The sequence below is a fragment of the Equus przewalskii genome, chromosome 1 (assembly GCF_037783145.1).
Source record: "Equus przewalskii isolate Varuska chromosome 1, EquPr2, whole genome shotgun sequence".
Lineage (NCBI taxonomy): Eukaryota > Metazoa > Chordata > Mammalia > Perissodactyla > Equidae > Equus > Equus przewalskii.
This window is the reverse complement of record NC_091831.1, coordinates 172,489,176-172,505,320: the sequence shown is the minus strand read 5'-3', so window position 1 is coordinate 172,505,320 and position 16,145 is coordinate 172,489,176. Positions and strand designations below refer to the sequence as shown.

The 16,145-nt window shown below is 40.6% G+C and overlaps 1 protein-coding gene across 1 annotated transcript in view; it reads left to right on the top strand.

Annotated features, from left to right (window-relative positions):
- The window catches only part of SLC25A21 (solute carrier family 25 member 21), a 438,847-nt gene that overhangs the window by 400,250 nt on the left and 22,452 nt on the right, over positions 1-16,145 (top strand). The window contains exon 9 of the mRNA XM_070629002.1: positions 12,340-12,504. Coding sequence (XP_070485103.1) covers positions 12,340-12,504 — 165 coding nt within the window. The remainder of the gene's footprint in view (positions 1-12,339; positions 12,505-16,145) is intronic.

Genomic DNA, 16,145 nt, shown 5'->3' with positions numbered 1-16,145 from the left:
AGTCATTTTTAAAAATTACCTCACTCCTTTCCCCACCTCATCCACCACCCTCCCCCAAAGATTCTACTAATCTGTCAAGCTTGTCTTTTGGTTAAATCTGAATGAGCAAATTACTAAGGCTGTGTAGACATCACCACTTGGACAATGATGGATCTTGACATTTAATCACTGGTACATGACGTTCCCTGAAGACAACCTCCCTTGGTGCGTGCTGCCTTCACTTCCTTCCTGTTGCCTAACAATTTCCTTTAAACCACCAAGTCCAACTATCCCTGTTTTATTCTTTTGGGTTCCAAGCACAAGGTAGGGAAAAAACAAGGGGACTGGCATTCCAGGTCCTTTCTCAGCACTTTAATTTAATTCCACAACTGGGTAGCATGTGGTATAAATTGGTTTGGAGTATCTGCTGAACCGATTTCTCCGTAGACATAGACGAGTTCCCCTGCCTTCTACTTAAGCAGCTGCTAATGGGTGGAGACCCCCCTGGCTCCCGCCCCACTTCCTGCCGCTGATACTGCCTGAGAGCTCCCTGGCAGCTTCTTGACTCGGACTGTGGGAAAGGAGAGGGGGCCCGACTCACCTGGAGCTGCCAAGACCTGCCAAGACCGAGGAGGCAAGGTTGGGCTGCTACAGCAGATGGTGTCTACTCAGGTGAAGTCAATCCTAATTAAGGGAGAAGTTTCTTTTTTTAGGTTTCAAAAGGTTATCTTAATTGCTGTGATATATAGCACTTCAGAAAAGCTTGAAAATCCCTGTATTACCGTAGTCTTTGTTTCTGTTTTTTCTTTCTATTCTTCTTTGAATGAAGGGAAAAGGTGGTGAGGAATAGGAAGAAAAGAAAAGAAACACTTCAAATGTCCTATTGATATGGAGCGCTCAAAACAGCCCCCATGGAATCTGCTCAAGGAAAATCTGATTTGTTAAACCGGGATAATTACCAGCTAGAAGAAAATTTTGGAGCTCCTCATCCCGTGCCTCATTTTACTCGTTGGGAAGCTGGTCTTGGGGCAGCAAGGAGCAGGCGAAAGAATAAACAGGCCTCCAACTGCAGTGCAGTGTCAAGGCAGCAGATAAGCAGAGGGAATGCAAATGAGACAGGATGCCCCGGAGCATCATGGGATGAAAGTCCTGAGTTACCACAGCACCCTCTGCTCAGGCCCAATGTGCTGTTCCCCTCCTCTGCCCTCAAGGAGGTTCTACACGGAGGCCAAGTAAGATCTGCCGATGGTTTGCATGTGCTAAGGCCTTGCTAGAACCTTCCAGCCCAACCCAAGAATGCTGCATGTGCACAGGCCCCAATTCCTTTACACAAGCACCGTCTGTGTAAATCATTTATGTCTATGCAAGAATTTTTTAAGTGGGAGAGAAAGGGGGGCTTTTGTGGGGTCATTTCTTTTTCAGAATCCACAGAGTTGGATTTATTATGTATTTGCTTAGACAAAATAAAATCCACTGGGTACATTATAAAATGTTTGCGATATTACTTCAACTGGTCAGACCTTAGCAAAGTAGGGATCACATCGGTCACATGGTCCAGCATTTATTTCCAGCAAGTACCAGGATTCAACAGCTGAATGGAGGGGACACTTTGTAGGCAATATTGATCACACTGAAAAGCACTTAGTAGTACATGGGCACCCAATGTAAAGTAATGGGACCATGCCTATTGCAAAAAACATCTGAGGGGGCCAGCCCCCATGGCCTAGTGGTTAAGTTCGGGGGGCTCCACTTAGGGGTGCTCCACTTTGGCATCCCCAGGTTTGGTCCCCAGGCGTGGACATAATCACTCTGTTAACAGCCATGCTGTGCTAGCAGCCCACATACTAAAAAGAAGTAGAAGATTGGCACACTAACGTTCAGGGCAAATCTTCCTGAACACAAAAAAAAAAAATCTGAAAGAGATGACATGATAAGAATAGCAAATTTGTATGTAGTTATTTAAAAATAACTACCAGCCATTTCTGGCAAATGTAGCAACTTCCTCTCTCTTTTGTCTAGGACCCCATTAACTCCAAAGCCTTCCTCCATTGGCTAGCACTGTCTTTTATCCAACAAGGGGGTACCCTTTTGTTAATCTGTACATGGGCTGAATTAATCCAGATATTGGGTGTGCTCCCTTCAGCATTTGTGTAGCCAAGAATAATTATTGCTTTCTTCACTCTGAGGCTTTGTGTGTCCTCAAGAAGTATGGTGGGGGGAGGAAGAGGAAGAGAAAGAAAGGAATTAATTTAATGCGCAATACATTTAAAGATTATACTTCTTTTTTCAAAGCAAAAAAGTTTTAATCCAAGTACAAAAGTAATGCATATGTATGTTAGAGAACACCAAAAACTATATATTTCTGTACATACATGTAAGTTGTGAATGTATTAACAACGATCTAGACTCCAGAGTAGTGCTGGCCAATGGAAATGTATTATGAGCCACATTTTCTAATACCTATATTAAGAAAGGTAAAAAGAAACATGAAGTTAATTTAATATTATATTTTATTTAACCCAATATCTCCAAAATATTATTTCAACATGTAATAATATAAAAATTATATGAGCTATTTTACTTTCTTTTTTCCTTCTAGGTCTTTAAATCTCACGTGTATTTTATGCTTCCAAGCATATTTCCATTAGAACTAGGACACTTTAAGTGTTCGATTGCTGCACACGTCGGTAGTGACTTCCTCTGAGGACACTGCGGGGCTAGAGCAATTCCTACAAACTCCTAAGCCGTGGTTACCTCTGGGAGGGAGACAGGCATAGAGGAGTGAAGGGAGGAGCTTAAGGGCAGGGCTTTGTGTAGTTGAATGTTTAACATGAGAATGTATTCAGAATTATCTGTGAACATTCATTTTAAAAGGTAACATTTGCTCATTGTAGAAAATTTAGAAAATACAGAACAGTATAAAGAAAAGTATATAATCCAAAAGAGACGTTCTACTGGCTCTGCCAGGGTCAAGCCCACCACTGATTTGGGTGGGAACGACTTGCTGGCCCATCTGAGGGCTCAGTCTTGCTTACTTCAGGTTCTATTACTTCATTTATAGCAGCAGAAATCCTCATTTTTTCCTGCTGTATAATTTCTAAAAAAGTTTAAGGCTTATGTGCAAATTATTGAAGAACGTATATAAACAGAGCTGTCTAGAGCAGGAAGGCAATTGGTGAACCGGCAAAGCAGGCCAGGGTTTGGGGAGAGATACACCCATCATGCTCTCCACCATTTCCTAAGAGTATGGCCGTAAACAAATGACTTACAGTTCCCTTGATCGGTAAGTGATGGTGATCAATCCAACTATCTCATGGCCAGGCATTTCTGTGACATGGTTAGAAGCACAAGCCCGGAGGAAGGTCCCAGTTATTGACCATGTGACTGCCTCATGTTTCCTACTCTGACTATAGCTCAGTTTCCTCTTTTGTTAGGGAAGAACAATAATATACCGCATCAAATGGTGTAATGAGACCTAATTGAGACATGTATGTAAGGCTGTCAATACGGTCTGTCATGTAGTGATGGTTTAATGTGTTCATAGTTATTATTTATAACATACTTTTTATGAGAATTTAAATATAGTAATATAGTATATAGTAAAATATAGTAATAATAAAATATAGTAATAATAAAGTCTTAGAGTCTCGTACATGGTACCAATGATAAGTATTTCTAGATACAAGTTGGTCTTATAAAACCTTAAATTTAAGTAGAGTCAGATTCATCTTGAGATAATGCCTCAATTAATGTTAACAGCCACAGCTGACCCCAGCTGTGGACGTGAAAAAAGCTTCCGGAGCAACGGTTAGTCTTCTCCCTCAGGCCACTTGAGGTCATTCTCAGCTGCCAGTACCATCCACTCAGCCTGAAATCTTTATCAAGGTTTAAGGGCTGGCAGCCTAGTTCCAGTGCCTATTGACAAGGTATGTAAACTCAGATGCAGGTCTATATTCGTAACAGTAGCAGCTGGATATCTGTTTGCTGTAAATAACTAGCATATGGCAGCAGAAGTTAGAGATGAAACTAAAACATTTGAAGCCACCTTGGAAAGAATTCTTCCATAATCAAGATAATTCTTCCTCTGGAGTGGTCATATAAAGGTAACGTGGATTCTTGATCAAACCTTCTTAGTCACTTCACATGGATGTTGTGAATGAAGCTCATTTTCAGCCTTTTCAGTCAATTACAGCCACCAGTGTTGGTGGAACACTAAATGGATGGGCTGCATGTGGAATGGCCACATGGCTTGACGACACCTTTAAGAAAAACAGAGCAGTTTCCCCAGAGGCTTATTCTGCAGGGAGATAACTCTTGTTCTGCCAATAGTGTGAGTTTCTCAGCAGCATGTCTACTGCTCAGCCTTTCTACCCTCATGTCTTAGATACTAACCACCATGGGTTCCTACACAGTAATTGTGGATTTTCCTATTTCGTCATCCTGAAGAGGTGAGTCAACACCATCTTTTAAACACGAAAATTTCTGAAGAAGTTGCTGCAGCTGAGAGGGGCTCTGCAGTGGAAGACAGCCTAGGGCAACAGTGGTCAACGTTATTCTCAATATTATACTTAAAGTCTTGTAGACAATAGTAGAGTGATAAAGATGGAGCAAAAGGACTGCCATGGTCCCAGGTGCACAGAGCATGGCCTAGAGGAGGTTGTGAGATGGAGATAGATGTCCCCCTGGCCCTGTGCAGAGGGCATGGCTGGCAATGGGGCAGAATGGGGCCCTCTGAAGGATAGGGTCTAGGACAGGGGCCTCTCTAGCTGCAGTCCAAGGGCAGTGGTGGCTGAGAGCAGAGGCTGCATCTGTTATGTTCTTGAAACTGAGTGCAATTCCCACCAGGATTCCCCATGAATGGCAGGTACTCTGCTGGCTTCAGCTGCCTAGGTTCTCTCCTCTGTGGTCTCGGACTGATTCTCTAGCCAGTCAGAAGTATGTTACCCATAAAATATGCCTTCCCACCCAGTACAGCCATAAACTATTCTGGAAATTTAAAGGAAACTGTGGTTAATTTGGTTTCTGATACTTCCCTCATACCCTTCCAGCTTCTGTATAAAGTATTTCAATAGGTGTGCTTGTCTCGCCTTCACTTTTTAAATTACCACTATATCAGTCAAAGACTATAATCCCTGCCACACTTCCTCCCATTCCAATACCAGAATCTTGGCCAGCATCTTAAAATTCACAGTGAATAAAGAAAACCGGTCTCTAATTTAAATATGCTTGACCTTCTGTGGGGAGCAAAGTAATCACAGCTTTGTCATGCTCTGGTTTGGTTCAGTGGGTGTAAAAACATGTTTAGATAAAATCAGGATAGACCCAAATTTCCCCCCGTCCTTCAAACTAACCCCAAGCAAAGTGTTGTTCTGGTTTATAGTCCCTTTGACTTAGTACTAGGCTTGCCCGAAGAGTTTTCTATTGGCGATGGTTTGCACATCCAGCCTTGCCAGAAGTGTGAATTTGTAGCTTGTTGTCCTTTTAGGACCTTTCTCCCCTCTAAGTAGGTGCATCGTTTTTTTATCTGTATACTTGTAAGAACTAGAAGTCCCCTATCAATTCTGCTAAGCCAAATAGTGTTTGACTGGCATGCCCTCTGCTAGCCTGGAAAATGTGAATTTCTCCCCAGGAGCAAAATCTTGTATGAATTGTTTCCCAGTTTCTCTCTCCACTTTGAAATCTACTTCAAAGTTATAATTTGGCTAACGGGTTATGTTTTCCTCCCCTTGAGGTCTGTAGGATTTTCCTCTGATGTGTGGATGGGGCACAGGTTTCCCTTTCACTCTGTCGTTTTTATCTGCATTACATATGAACAGAATCATTCTCACCCTCAAAAATGAAAATAAACCTTTAGGAAATTGCAAAAGTCTATTTCACCCTCTATTTAGTCTTGAAAGATGTTCAGCCCAAGAAAGGAATAATTAGTCTTCTATCTATGCTCTATGATTATACTGTTAAGGATCAATGAAGAGATAGCAAATGTGTCATTGATGATAGAATCTTTAAAAATCAGGTTTTTAAAAAATTAATTCAGGTTTTGATTCTGGTTTTGGATAACACCACTAAATACAGTTCAACACACTTTGTCTTGGGAACTTAATAAATCTAATAGAGACCAATTAGATAGATCATATATGATGTCACAAAGCTTAGTGATTATTTTCTCTATAGGTAATTAACAAATGTTTCAACTTAGTTCTATTCCGTGGAGTCAACATAAAGTGAGTAGAAGGACTGTATTTTGTGATCATCTCTTTCAAGAAAGAGAGAAGTTGAGTTATATAGAGAGTGAGTGTGTGGCTCTGTTTATAGATAGTGTGAGAGGCCAGCTTCAAGGGCATGTCAACCTTCATGATGATGTAGTGAGGTAAGTTCAAATTTTTCCTGCATTACTATGTGAAACCCTGCCTGGAAACTGTTGAGTACATAAATTATTTCTTTCCAGTCTGTGATTCTTCTGGGCAGAAAAGTGAATTATGTGTATGAATCCATTCCTATGGTTATCTTTCAACAATGCCTAAGGCAGCAGCCAAGCTGCTTCTCTATCATCATTTACAGAAAATCGACTTCAGTCTTCCTTCAGCTGAGCCAGGAACTCTAGATTTTTGCTTTTAGAACTGAGACTTTGAAGTAATGATAATAGCTACCATTTACAGCACATCTACTATAGGCCAGATATTGTGCAAAATGCCTTACATGCTTTTTTCCTTTATTTGACTTTTTAAATAATTTATATAATTTTTTAAATTACGAAAGTAATACATGGCAGGTTTTTTTCACAAATCAAGTAATACAGAGCGATATAAAGCAAAAATAATGGATGATTTCTGCCGACACCTCCCTCTAATCCCATGGCTCTGGTAGCTACTGCGCATCCTTGCCCTTTTTCTAGTGCTCAGGCAGGCTTGATATTTCACATGCTCCCATTATCCCTATAAGGTGGGTGGCTTATCTCTCTTCTATAGATAGGGGAAAATAAAGCCTAATGAAGTTAGTAGCTTTAAGGAACTTGGTATTAACATAAAGGTCTCTTTTGAATCAACCACACTGCTTTCATTGGGATAAAGAAATGTGGGTAATTAAGAAGCTTAAAGGACAATCTAAAGTGTTTCAGGAACCATGGAAAAGCAAAGGCTCCTTCAATGTTGCCAGTCTCCTCTGATCAGTCACTGTCCTTCATGCTCTGCCAACAGTGCAGGGGCAAGGCACAGTGTCAGCCTCTTGTCACCTGGAGGGCCCCATGTCCCTCCAGGGGCAGTAACTGGGCAGCACTTTGTGTTGACATAGCTCTGTGGCTCAGCGTCTGGGAGGGTGTATCTACAGCAAATTATTCTCCATTCACAGAATGGTTTAAAATAGGTCTGTTCATCAAACATAAACTCTTATAGAATATAATTACATTTTGGGTCTTTCTGTCCATAATCAGGCCTTATTCAAATAAACTGTAATGATGAATTAGGGAAATACCTAAGCTAAAGGTAAAGTGTGACTGTGGGATTTTGAGCCTGATTCCTCCTTTTTCACTTATGTTTTGTTCTCAAATAAAAGGCAGGTTTTTCTTTGCTTTTCTTTTTTTTCAAATTTATGAAAATGCTTCAAGACTTCATTTGAGTAAAGAAAAGCATAAGTTATCTTCTGTCTCCTGAAGAGCAAGGCTATTTTCCTACCTAAATGTAGCAACTGGGTCTCCTCTTTTTTAACAACGTAGTCTTTTCCTGAAGGCCCAGGTGTGGACACTTACTCCATTGTATAAAGGTCTCACCTGGTTTGCTTTCCAGCCATGTGATAAAACTAGCTCAACACCCTTATTCCATTGGCTCTAAAATGCAACAAAGTTCACCTTGCCTTAGGAAGCAAGTAAACAAACGTATGTGGAGCGTGCTCCCTTTTGACAGGATGTGCCTAGAGCTCTTCTCGGGCTTTCCAGATGGAGGAAATCCACTGACACACAACCCATGCCTGTACCTGTTGGCCATACTCCGATAGCTATTTACCCAGGGAACAATGCCTGCTGCCTAAAACCTCTATCTGTGATCTCACAAGCTAATCAGAGCCAGCTACGGTCAGTAGTTGGATGGGAGAACTCCAGAAAAAATAGCTCAGGCTGCCGTAATCATCTCAGTGATTTGTTGGTAATACTGGGCTCTCAGAGAGTAAGTAATCAGTGCCCCAGAGTGATGCCTGGGAGCATGTGTAAGCAAAGGATCTTCTCTTTTAATTAAGCCTTTAAGGACTTTCAAAACAGAAATTTAATTCCATATTTCATAACCATCAGGGAATGTTCTCATGCGTAGATATAAAAATTAGCATATCCCTCCAAATAAAAATTGAAGTGAAAATATTTGTTAAGTTTCTAGAATACGAGCAAAGTACTGTACTAGACATTTAGCACAGTGGATGGCACCTAGGAGGCACCTGATACATGCTTGTTGAATAAATGAATGTGTGAAAGAACAGGGAGTTCCCAGAATTAGCAGTTGGCAATAACTGAAATCAAAATTAAAGAAGACTTTCAGTTCCTTCAAATGGAAACACTTCTGGCTGGTACCCGTGAACTGAGTATTTCTATAAACAAATGAAGAGAGCAGTGTGATATGACATTATTAGCTTCATTCTGATCCACTTATTCTTCCATGCTTGCAGCTCTGGTGCAGTCAATGAAAGTATATCTAGGAAAGTTAGAAGGCAATTTGGCCCACAATTGGTAACTAAATATGAAAATTGGAGTGAATCTAAATATTGGAAGGAAACCGAACTGGTGGGTGACCTGCTGGGTTGGATAGTATCGGAATCGTTTGGTTGATGATGCTAATCAGTCACCATTTTGTTTGGAAATGGAAGCCCAGTAATCAAATAAGTTTAGTAAAATTCCTTGTGTTTACAGAGATCTAGTCAAAATGATTCTGTATTTTCCTATTTAAGCATCCTAGTGGAAGTCATGTTTTGCCTTTCTAATTAAGGATTTGCTTACATTTGTGTGATACAAAGTCGCTGAATGAAGCAAAAACCACACTTCAAATTTTAATGGGAATTAGAGTTCAGGTTTTTCTTTAGCTCAAGGCCCCAAGTCAGAAAACTATATTTGTGTTAGTAATGTGTGTCACCTGTATCAGCTGGATCATCAAACTCTGAAAATCTTGCTTCACGTGTATAACAAGAATGAGTCTACAAGAATGAGAACAAACACTGGATTAGATGCAGAATTGTGGTTAGGCCATTTATCAGTGTTTTTGCCTTAGGAATACTTACTTAACAATCCTTAGTTTCCTCACCTGCAAAATGAACGTATACCTTCCGCCACCTTACAGGGTTGCTGAGAGAAGCAGTTAGATAAGTTAGGATGGCAGAACCAGACAGAGCATAAAAATATGAACTTGGAGTCTGAGCGGCCTCAGATTGAGCTCTGGCACTACCACGTACTCTGTGATCTTGGGCAAGTAACCTAACCTCAGTTTCCTCATCTGTCAAATGGGGGTAATAATAATATCTATCTCGCACAGTTGTTGAGAGGATTAAATAAGATGATCTATGTAAACTACCGAGGATCTGTGGTAGTGGCTAACATCAGTGAGCATTCGCTGTGTTCCAGGTACCTGGTAACATACGTACGTGCTCTCTAGGCTGTAAACTGTGTGAGGTGGAGGCCCAGTTAGTGTGCTTCTCCATTCCCAGCTTTTGCTCCAGTGTGACCATGCTTCTACAGTCCATAGACTCATCAAGTGGAGAGTTCTTACCAAGGATGCTTACCAAGGGATAGGGAAGAGGCCAATTTACAGGATCTACCGCTCCCGAGAAAAGAGCCCCTGGGGCGAGTAACTATCCCAGGAAGGAGATCTTTCTCCCAGGGGTTGGATTTGATTGGGCCTCAGAGAAAGCAGACCTATGATCTTGTATTCTGGATACATTTCTCTTGGACTTTGTCACAAGGATCCAGGGCTCTGGGAAAAGGAAAAGACAGCCAGAGGAGTGAGAAGAAAGAGACTAGTTATGTACGTCCTTCCTCTCCCTCCAATCATCCTCCACCTTTTGATTGTCATTGCCTTCAACTAACAAAGAAATTACCTGCTATTTTATTCTTATCAGCATAATTGCCATTATTATTAACAGCTACTATATAGTGAATCTTACAGAGGATGCAGTTCATTGACTTATCATCACAACAATCCTATGAGGAAGAGTCTATCATTATCCTTATTTTACAAATGAGTAAAGTGAGGATAAATCAGAGGATAAAATACTTGCCCAAGCCAGCAAGTGGTATTGCTGAGACTCAAACCTGGGGCAGCCTGGCTGTGAGCCCCTATTTCTAACTACATGCTACCCTCTGAGTTATGTAATTATGCACAAGTAGAGTTCAAACTCAGCAAAGCACTTGAGTTCAAAATCCATGCGTTACGCTTCTTTGTACTCACCTAACACCCAAGCCAGGGAACATCCGGCAGTAGGCCTCAGTAAATGTCATTTGAATATTTGTTGATCCTCACCAAGGGCTAGTAGAAGTCCTCTCTTTTAATTCTGATGACTTAGCACACTAGGATTTTTAAACAATAGAAACTCTTTAGATGTGCTTTATTAAGGGAAAGCCATGTAAATCTGCACTTTGATTTGAAGCTGTTGGTTCCTCCACTGCTGTAGAATCTAGATGGCCTCTGAATTCCCTGTCCCTCTTACCCTCAGGGCCTCAGAGCAGGTGAGAACAAAGAGAGAGCTTGGGCTGGTGCAGGAGGTACCAATGGTGGTCGCCCTGGACCTGGCAGCCACACTGCTGCCTGTCCTTCCATCCCTGGAAGGAATGCCACCTCCTCTCCATTCCTCTGCCCTCCAGGCTGCCTTCCCCAGCAAGAGAGCAGCACCCAGGCAGTTTGCTCAGCACTTCCAGAGTCTTCCCAGCAGAAACGAACTTCTGCTCAAGCAGTCTTGAGTCTATTTTGAAAACCAAAAATAAATAATTTGGATTGATAGTCAATGTGCCAGAACACAAACAAAAACATCTCATTTGTAGAACAGAGTGAACTTGAACCTTCTGAGAATTTTTGCTGTTCCTATATGAAATGTCTTTTACTGTTTTAAGATAAATTCTCACATGTTTTTTTCGTGTTACAAAAAAGGGTTTCCTTAAGCTTAATACAATTTATTATAATTAATCCTCTTCAATGAAAAGATGAAGTTGAGTGTAAAATTGTAGCTAGAGTTTTAAAACGTTTATCAGCAAAAACTATAGGATTTACTATATAAACAAGTTCATTTAAATGTATCATGTTAATTACATAGCTATAAATACAGTTGGATGAAAGCCTTGATTGGATTTGTTCTATTCTGTTCTGCTGACGCAGCCCTAATTGCACATGATAAAACACTTTGACTCAGAAAGCACATCTGACCGCCATGACCACTCCAGCAACCTGCTCCTGTGAAATGCCAAACAAGAGTCATGTCAGTGCTTGCCTCTGTGGGGACAAAAACATTAAATACTAAACATTTCCCCCTGTTTACTATTCAGTCAAAAATTAAGAGGGAGAGATATCCTTCATGCTGTACCTCCAAAAAGGAAATAATCACTCAACCTTTTTTAAAAACCCTCGTGAATTGTTGTAATTGTATTGTAATGAATTATGAACCTCAGAGCAAACTACAGTGAGCTCTTTAGCATGTTTCAAAAGTAGCAACAGACTGGATTCCAGCAGTCAAGGTTTTTCAACCTTGGGTAATCAATCAGAGGATTGGAAAGGAACAAAGTAAACGTAACCCAGTACTCCCAACACTGATTTATCGTTTATCACAGCAAGTGATACGCATACTGATTGCCCACCTTCTTGAGGACGTCCACAAGCAGCTGCTATTTATCCATGGCTAATTTCCAACCTAGCACCAGTTTAAACTATTGAGGCAATGGAATCAACACTAGTTGTAACAGTCACTTTAGAAAAACATAATTGAGTCTGTAAATGTGCCGGATTCAGGAGCCTAATATAAATTCCTTTTGGATTATGCTCAGTTATGGATTACCAGCTTATCTATATGGCTAATCCTCTCCATTAGTGTGGCTCACCCAGAATTGGATACAACTGTTTACATGTTGAAAGTGGTGATAGTTATTACATGACATTAGTTTCACTGATTCCACCAAAGATGTTTTTCCTTTGCCAACAATCTTCCCTTTAAGGCCCATTGTTATGCATGCAATTTTGTTTACTTTTTGGGTTTTCTAATTTTAAAAAGCACGGATGTGGGCATGATTATTCATGTTTGGGGAAAAAAAAGTCCCTAATAATTCTGGCTTGAAGGAAAGTTAAAACGGCAATTTGCTCTGTTTCACAGTCGCAAAGATGATCTCTCTGGCTCTGCTTCTCTCTCCTGCAGCAACCATCTACCATGAGTTATGCAAGACACATCATTAAGAAGGAAGGCTTGGGGCTCCAGGGCCTCAACAAAGGATTTACAGCGACTTTGGGACGTCATGGGGTTTTCAACATGGTTTATTTTGGCTTCTACCACAATGTCAAAAACATTCTTCCTGTCAATAAGGTAACTATTTAATAGATTAAGATCCTGGAGGAAAAGTCTTATCGATGATAACTATGCTTGTAGAGTGGTTAGCATGTCCCGGTCACTGTGCTGAACACTTACATCTGTTATCTAATTTGATCCTCACATCAGCCTTATGCACTGAGTTTTGTTATCCCTATTTAAATTTGGAAACTGAGGCTTAGGAAGATCAAGAAAATTGTCACATAGTTAATAGCAAAGTAGAGACTTGAACCCAAGTCTGACACCGAAATGTATCTTCTTGAAATATGCACCATTACACCTGCATGCTTCCCGTTGATCACTAATAGGAATTTCTAGAAACTATATTATCACTTAATTTTATCTTAGAAGCATAACTTTCTCCAAAAAGTTGTATTCTGAATAAATTTTGAGCTCATGGGGAAAAATTGTCAGCCTAAAACTTAAATTTTACCTAGATATTAATTTTTTAATTTACCTATGTTAATTACGGTAAGTAGTAAATCAACTCTTCTAGGATCATTTGCTTTTAGTGCAAAATAATAATTACATGTATATTTTTAATGGTAACTTACAGATATTAGCAGCCTTTCAACTTCTACAAGATAAAAGTAGCACATGATATGCTTTAAAATAAGCATCTTTCAAGCTATAGCATCACAGAATTTTCCCCCACCATCATATTGCTTGCTTTCAATGAAAATTGCAATCCTGGAAGCACCAGCTCGGGAAACATTTTTCACATGCAGACGGTTTCCCATAGGGGTTCAGTTCTTCCTTTTGCTTGGTATAAAAGTATTGAAGGACTTTCTATAAATCATAAAAATATTCCTAATGTGGCTATTACCAGACTATTCAGTAAAGTCACTTTTATCTGCCTTTGCCCAGCTATCTCCCATACTCTCGGCCAGGGTTTATCTCAAGTAACAGCTAAATCCACGACATGTTCCACATTAACCATCTGTCGGCATTGCCTCGTTGACTGGCCAAAGTTGTTAATCAGTTTTCACTGCATTTGGAAATCTCATTTATTGAGTAGAGCTTATGTTTTGTTGTCCTGAAATCTATGATTGGCCGCAGTCTCTATAGCTCCTCCCATTGATTAGCAGTTCTGACTTTGGTGGTCCTCAGAGCTCTCCTTCTGCCGAGTTCATGAAATACAGAAATAGGGTGCAATGAACACTTTGGTCCTCGATGACATGAGAGAGTTCAACTCTTAATACTTTGAGATTCTTTTTAGCAGGAATGGGCTAAATAATTTGTGGGGCCCAGGGAAAAATGAAAATGTGAGGACACTTGTTCAAAAATCACGAATTTCAAGACTGAAAAGTAGAGCAATAAACCAAGCATGGGGCTCTTCTAAGTGCAGGCCCTGGGTGACTGCACAAGTCACACACCCATGAAGCTGACCCTGTTTTGTAGACTCTGAGATGAGTAATCCCTACACCATGGGGGAGTGTCCGTGCCTCCATTCCTCCAGCCGTCCAAGGGCTTGAGACAGAAATTACACACTGTGAAATGAGTTCTAAAATTGTATAAATAGTATATGTTTTATTATATATATTTGTGCATGGATTTTAATTCAAAAGTTATTTTGATAAAATGAATTCAGTTATATTTAAGAAAGAAATTCAGAAAGACTTATATATGGTCATATGTTACTCACATTTAAAAACACCCGCAAGTGCAAACTTCATTCTACGATTAATCAATGCATTTAAGCTATTAAATGTTATGCATTATTTAAAAACTCAGAAGCTTAAATATTCATTTATTTTTTAAAAGGCATCATGGTATCCTGAAACTATGGAAAGAGCTCATTTCTCTTGTCAGTTTACAGGGATCAGATCATACTGGCCCTTTATAGGCCACACGAAAGATTCTTATCTTTATCTGAAGAGCACTGGGAAGCCAACAAAACATTGTAAGCAGAGGAATTACCTGGTCACTCTGGCTGCAGAGTGGAGAATGCATGGAGTGGGCGTGGTAAGGGAAGGCAGAGAGTAACATGGAAATGATTTCGATGTGAGATGCTGGGGTCTTGGACTACAGTGTTCATGGTGGAGATAAGGAGAAGTGGACAGATTTGAGAAACCTTCAGAAGGCAAAATCTATAGGATGTGGTGATGGAGTATGTACGCGTGTGGAGAAAAGGGGTGGTGAGTAGCGATGATGTCTAGGTTTTGCGCTTGAACAATGGAAAGGATCATGGTGCCACTCACAGAGAGAGAAAACCACTGAAAGAGAAACAAGTTTATGGGAGAATATTATGGGCTCAGCCTGGAAACAGAGTTTAACCGCATTGGAACTCTAAAGTGCAGGTGCTGGGTCAGTGACTGGATGTGGGTCCTGGAGCTTGAGAGAGGGATCTGGGTTGGATAGACGTTGAGAAGTCATCGGTAGACCTGGGCAAGTATGCCTGCACTGGGTGAATGATCTTGAGCCAATCACCTCACTGCTCTGAGCTTCAGTGTTTTTTATCTGTAAATTGAAAAGCTAAGACTGTTCTTTCTACCTGACAAACTTGTTTGGAGGATTAAAGCAAATAATGTGTGACGTTGTTGGTGAGTTTTAAGGTGCCATAGAAGTGTTCAGTGGGATGGTGCTGCTGGCGACAGCGCTGGGGGAAGGAGTAGAGGCGCCGAGGAGGGCAGTAGAAATAGTGAGCATGTAGAACTACATGAAGAATTTTTCCCCAGGACTGCTCCTTTTGCGCTTAAATGAAGACTGGTTTTTTTCTTGCCTAGAACAAAGTCATTGATTTTGTGTGTTCTGTAATCTAAGCTTGATTCAAAACTGGAAAACCAGTTTCTTTAAATCTAAACCATAATAAATCAATCCTTTGTGAAGGGGAAGGTATGATAATCATTAAAACATGTTGAAAAACGTCATCAAGTTGGTAAACACGAGGAGGAGGTGGTGTTCTTGAAGGCTCCCTTCCATCTTTGCTGTAGGCTGTCTCTGACCGTGCGCTTTGGACAGTTTGTTTACAGCGTTCTCGTTTGAGTTCCCTTACCCAGCAATTGGTCAGTCTGTTGTTCTGAGGGAATTTGAGATTTCACCCACTCTGACTGGCATGGAATAATTCTAGATTCTTCTTTAATTTAATGTATTTTTTAAATCCATAAATTGTTTTGCAATGTTTTCCATTTTCAAAGTATTTGATTTTACAACAGACTGTCCATAGTGGTTATCTCTGGGGAGTGGAAATGGGGAGTCCTCTGTGTGTGTGTGTGTGTGTGAGAGAGAGAGAGAGAGAGAGAGAGAGAAAGAGGAGAGAGAGGGAGAGAGGTGGGGCGGAGGGAGAGGGAGAGCAGGCGGTAGCGCGCAGCACGGGAGGCAGTGGAGGGAAGTACTTCTTTGTGCCGTTCTAAGCTGTGGGCAGCTTCTACATTAAGCACGTATTAATTTTACAGTAGGAAATAAGTCAGTGAAAAATTGAACAGAACCTCATAAAATAGAATACCTAGTTACCTTTTTTACATTTTACTCAACTCTAGGGCTATGTGAACAGAGGCAAAATAAGAACTCGAAATAGTAAGCCCAGATAACCCGGGTCACATATCCGCCCCTAAAGTTTTTAACTTCAACTCTTCAGATTGGTGACCTCTGATAGATATATTTTTCAAGTTGTCACAGAAATATCCTGACTTTCTGCA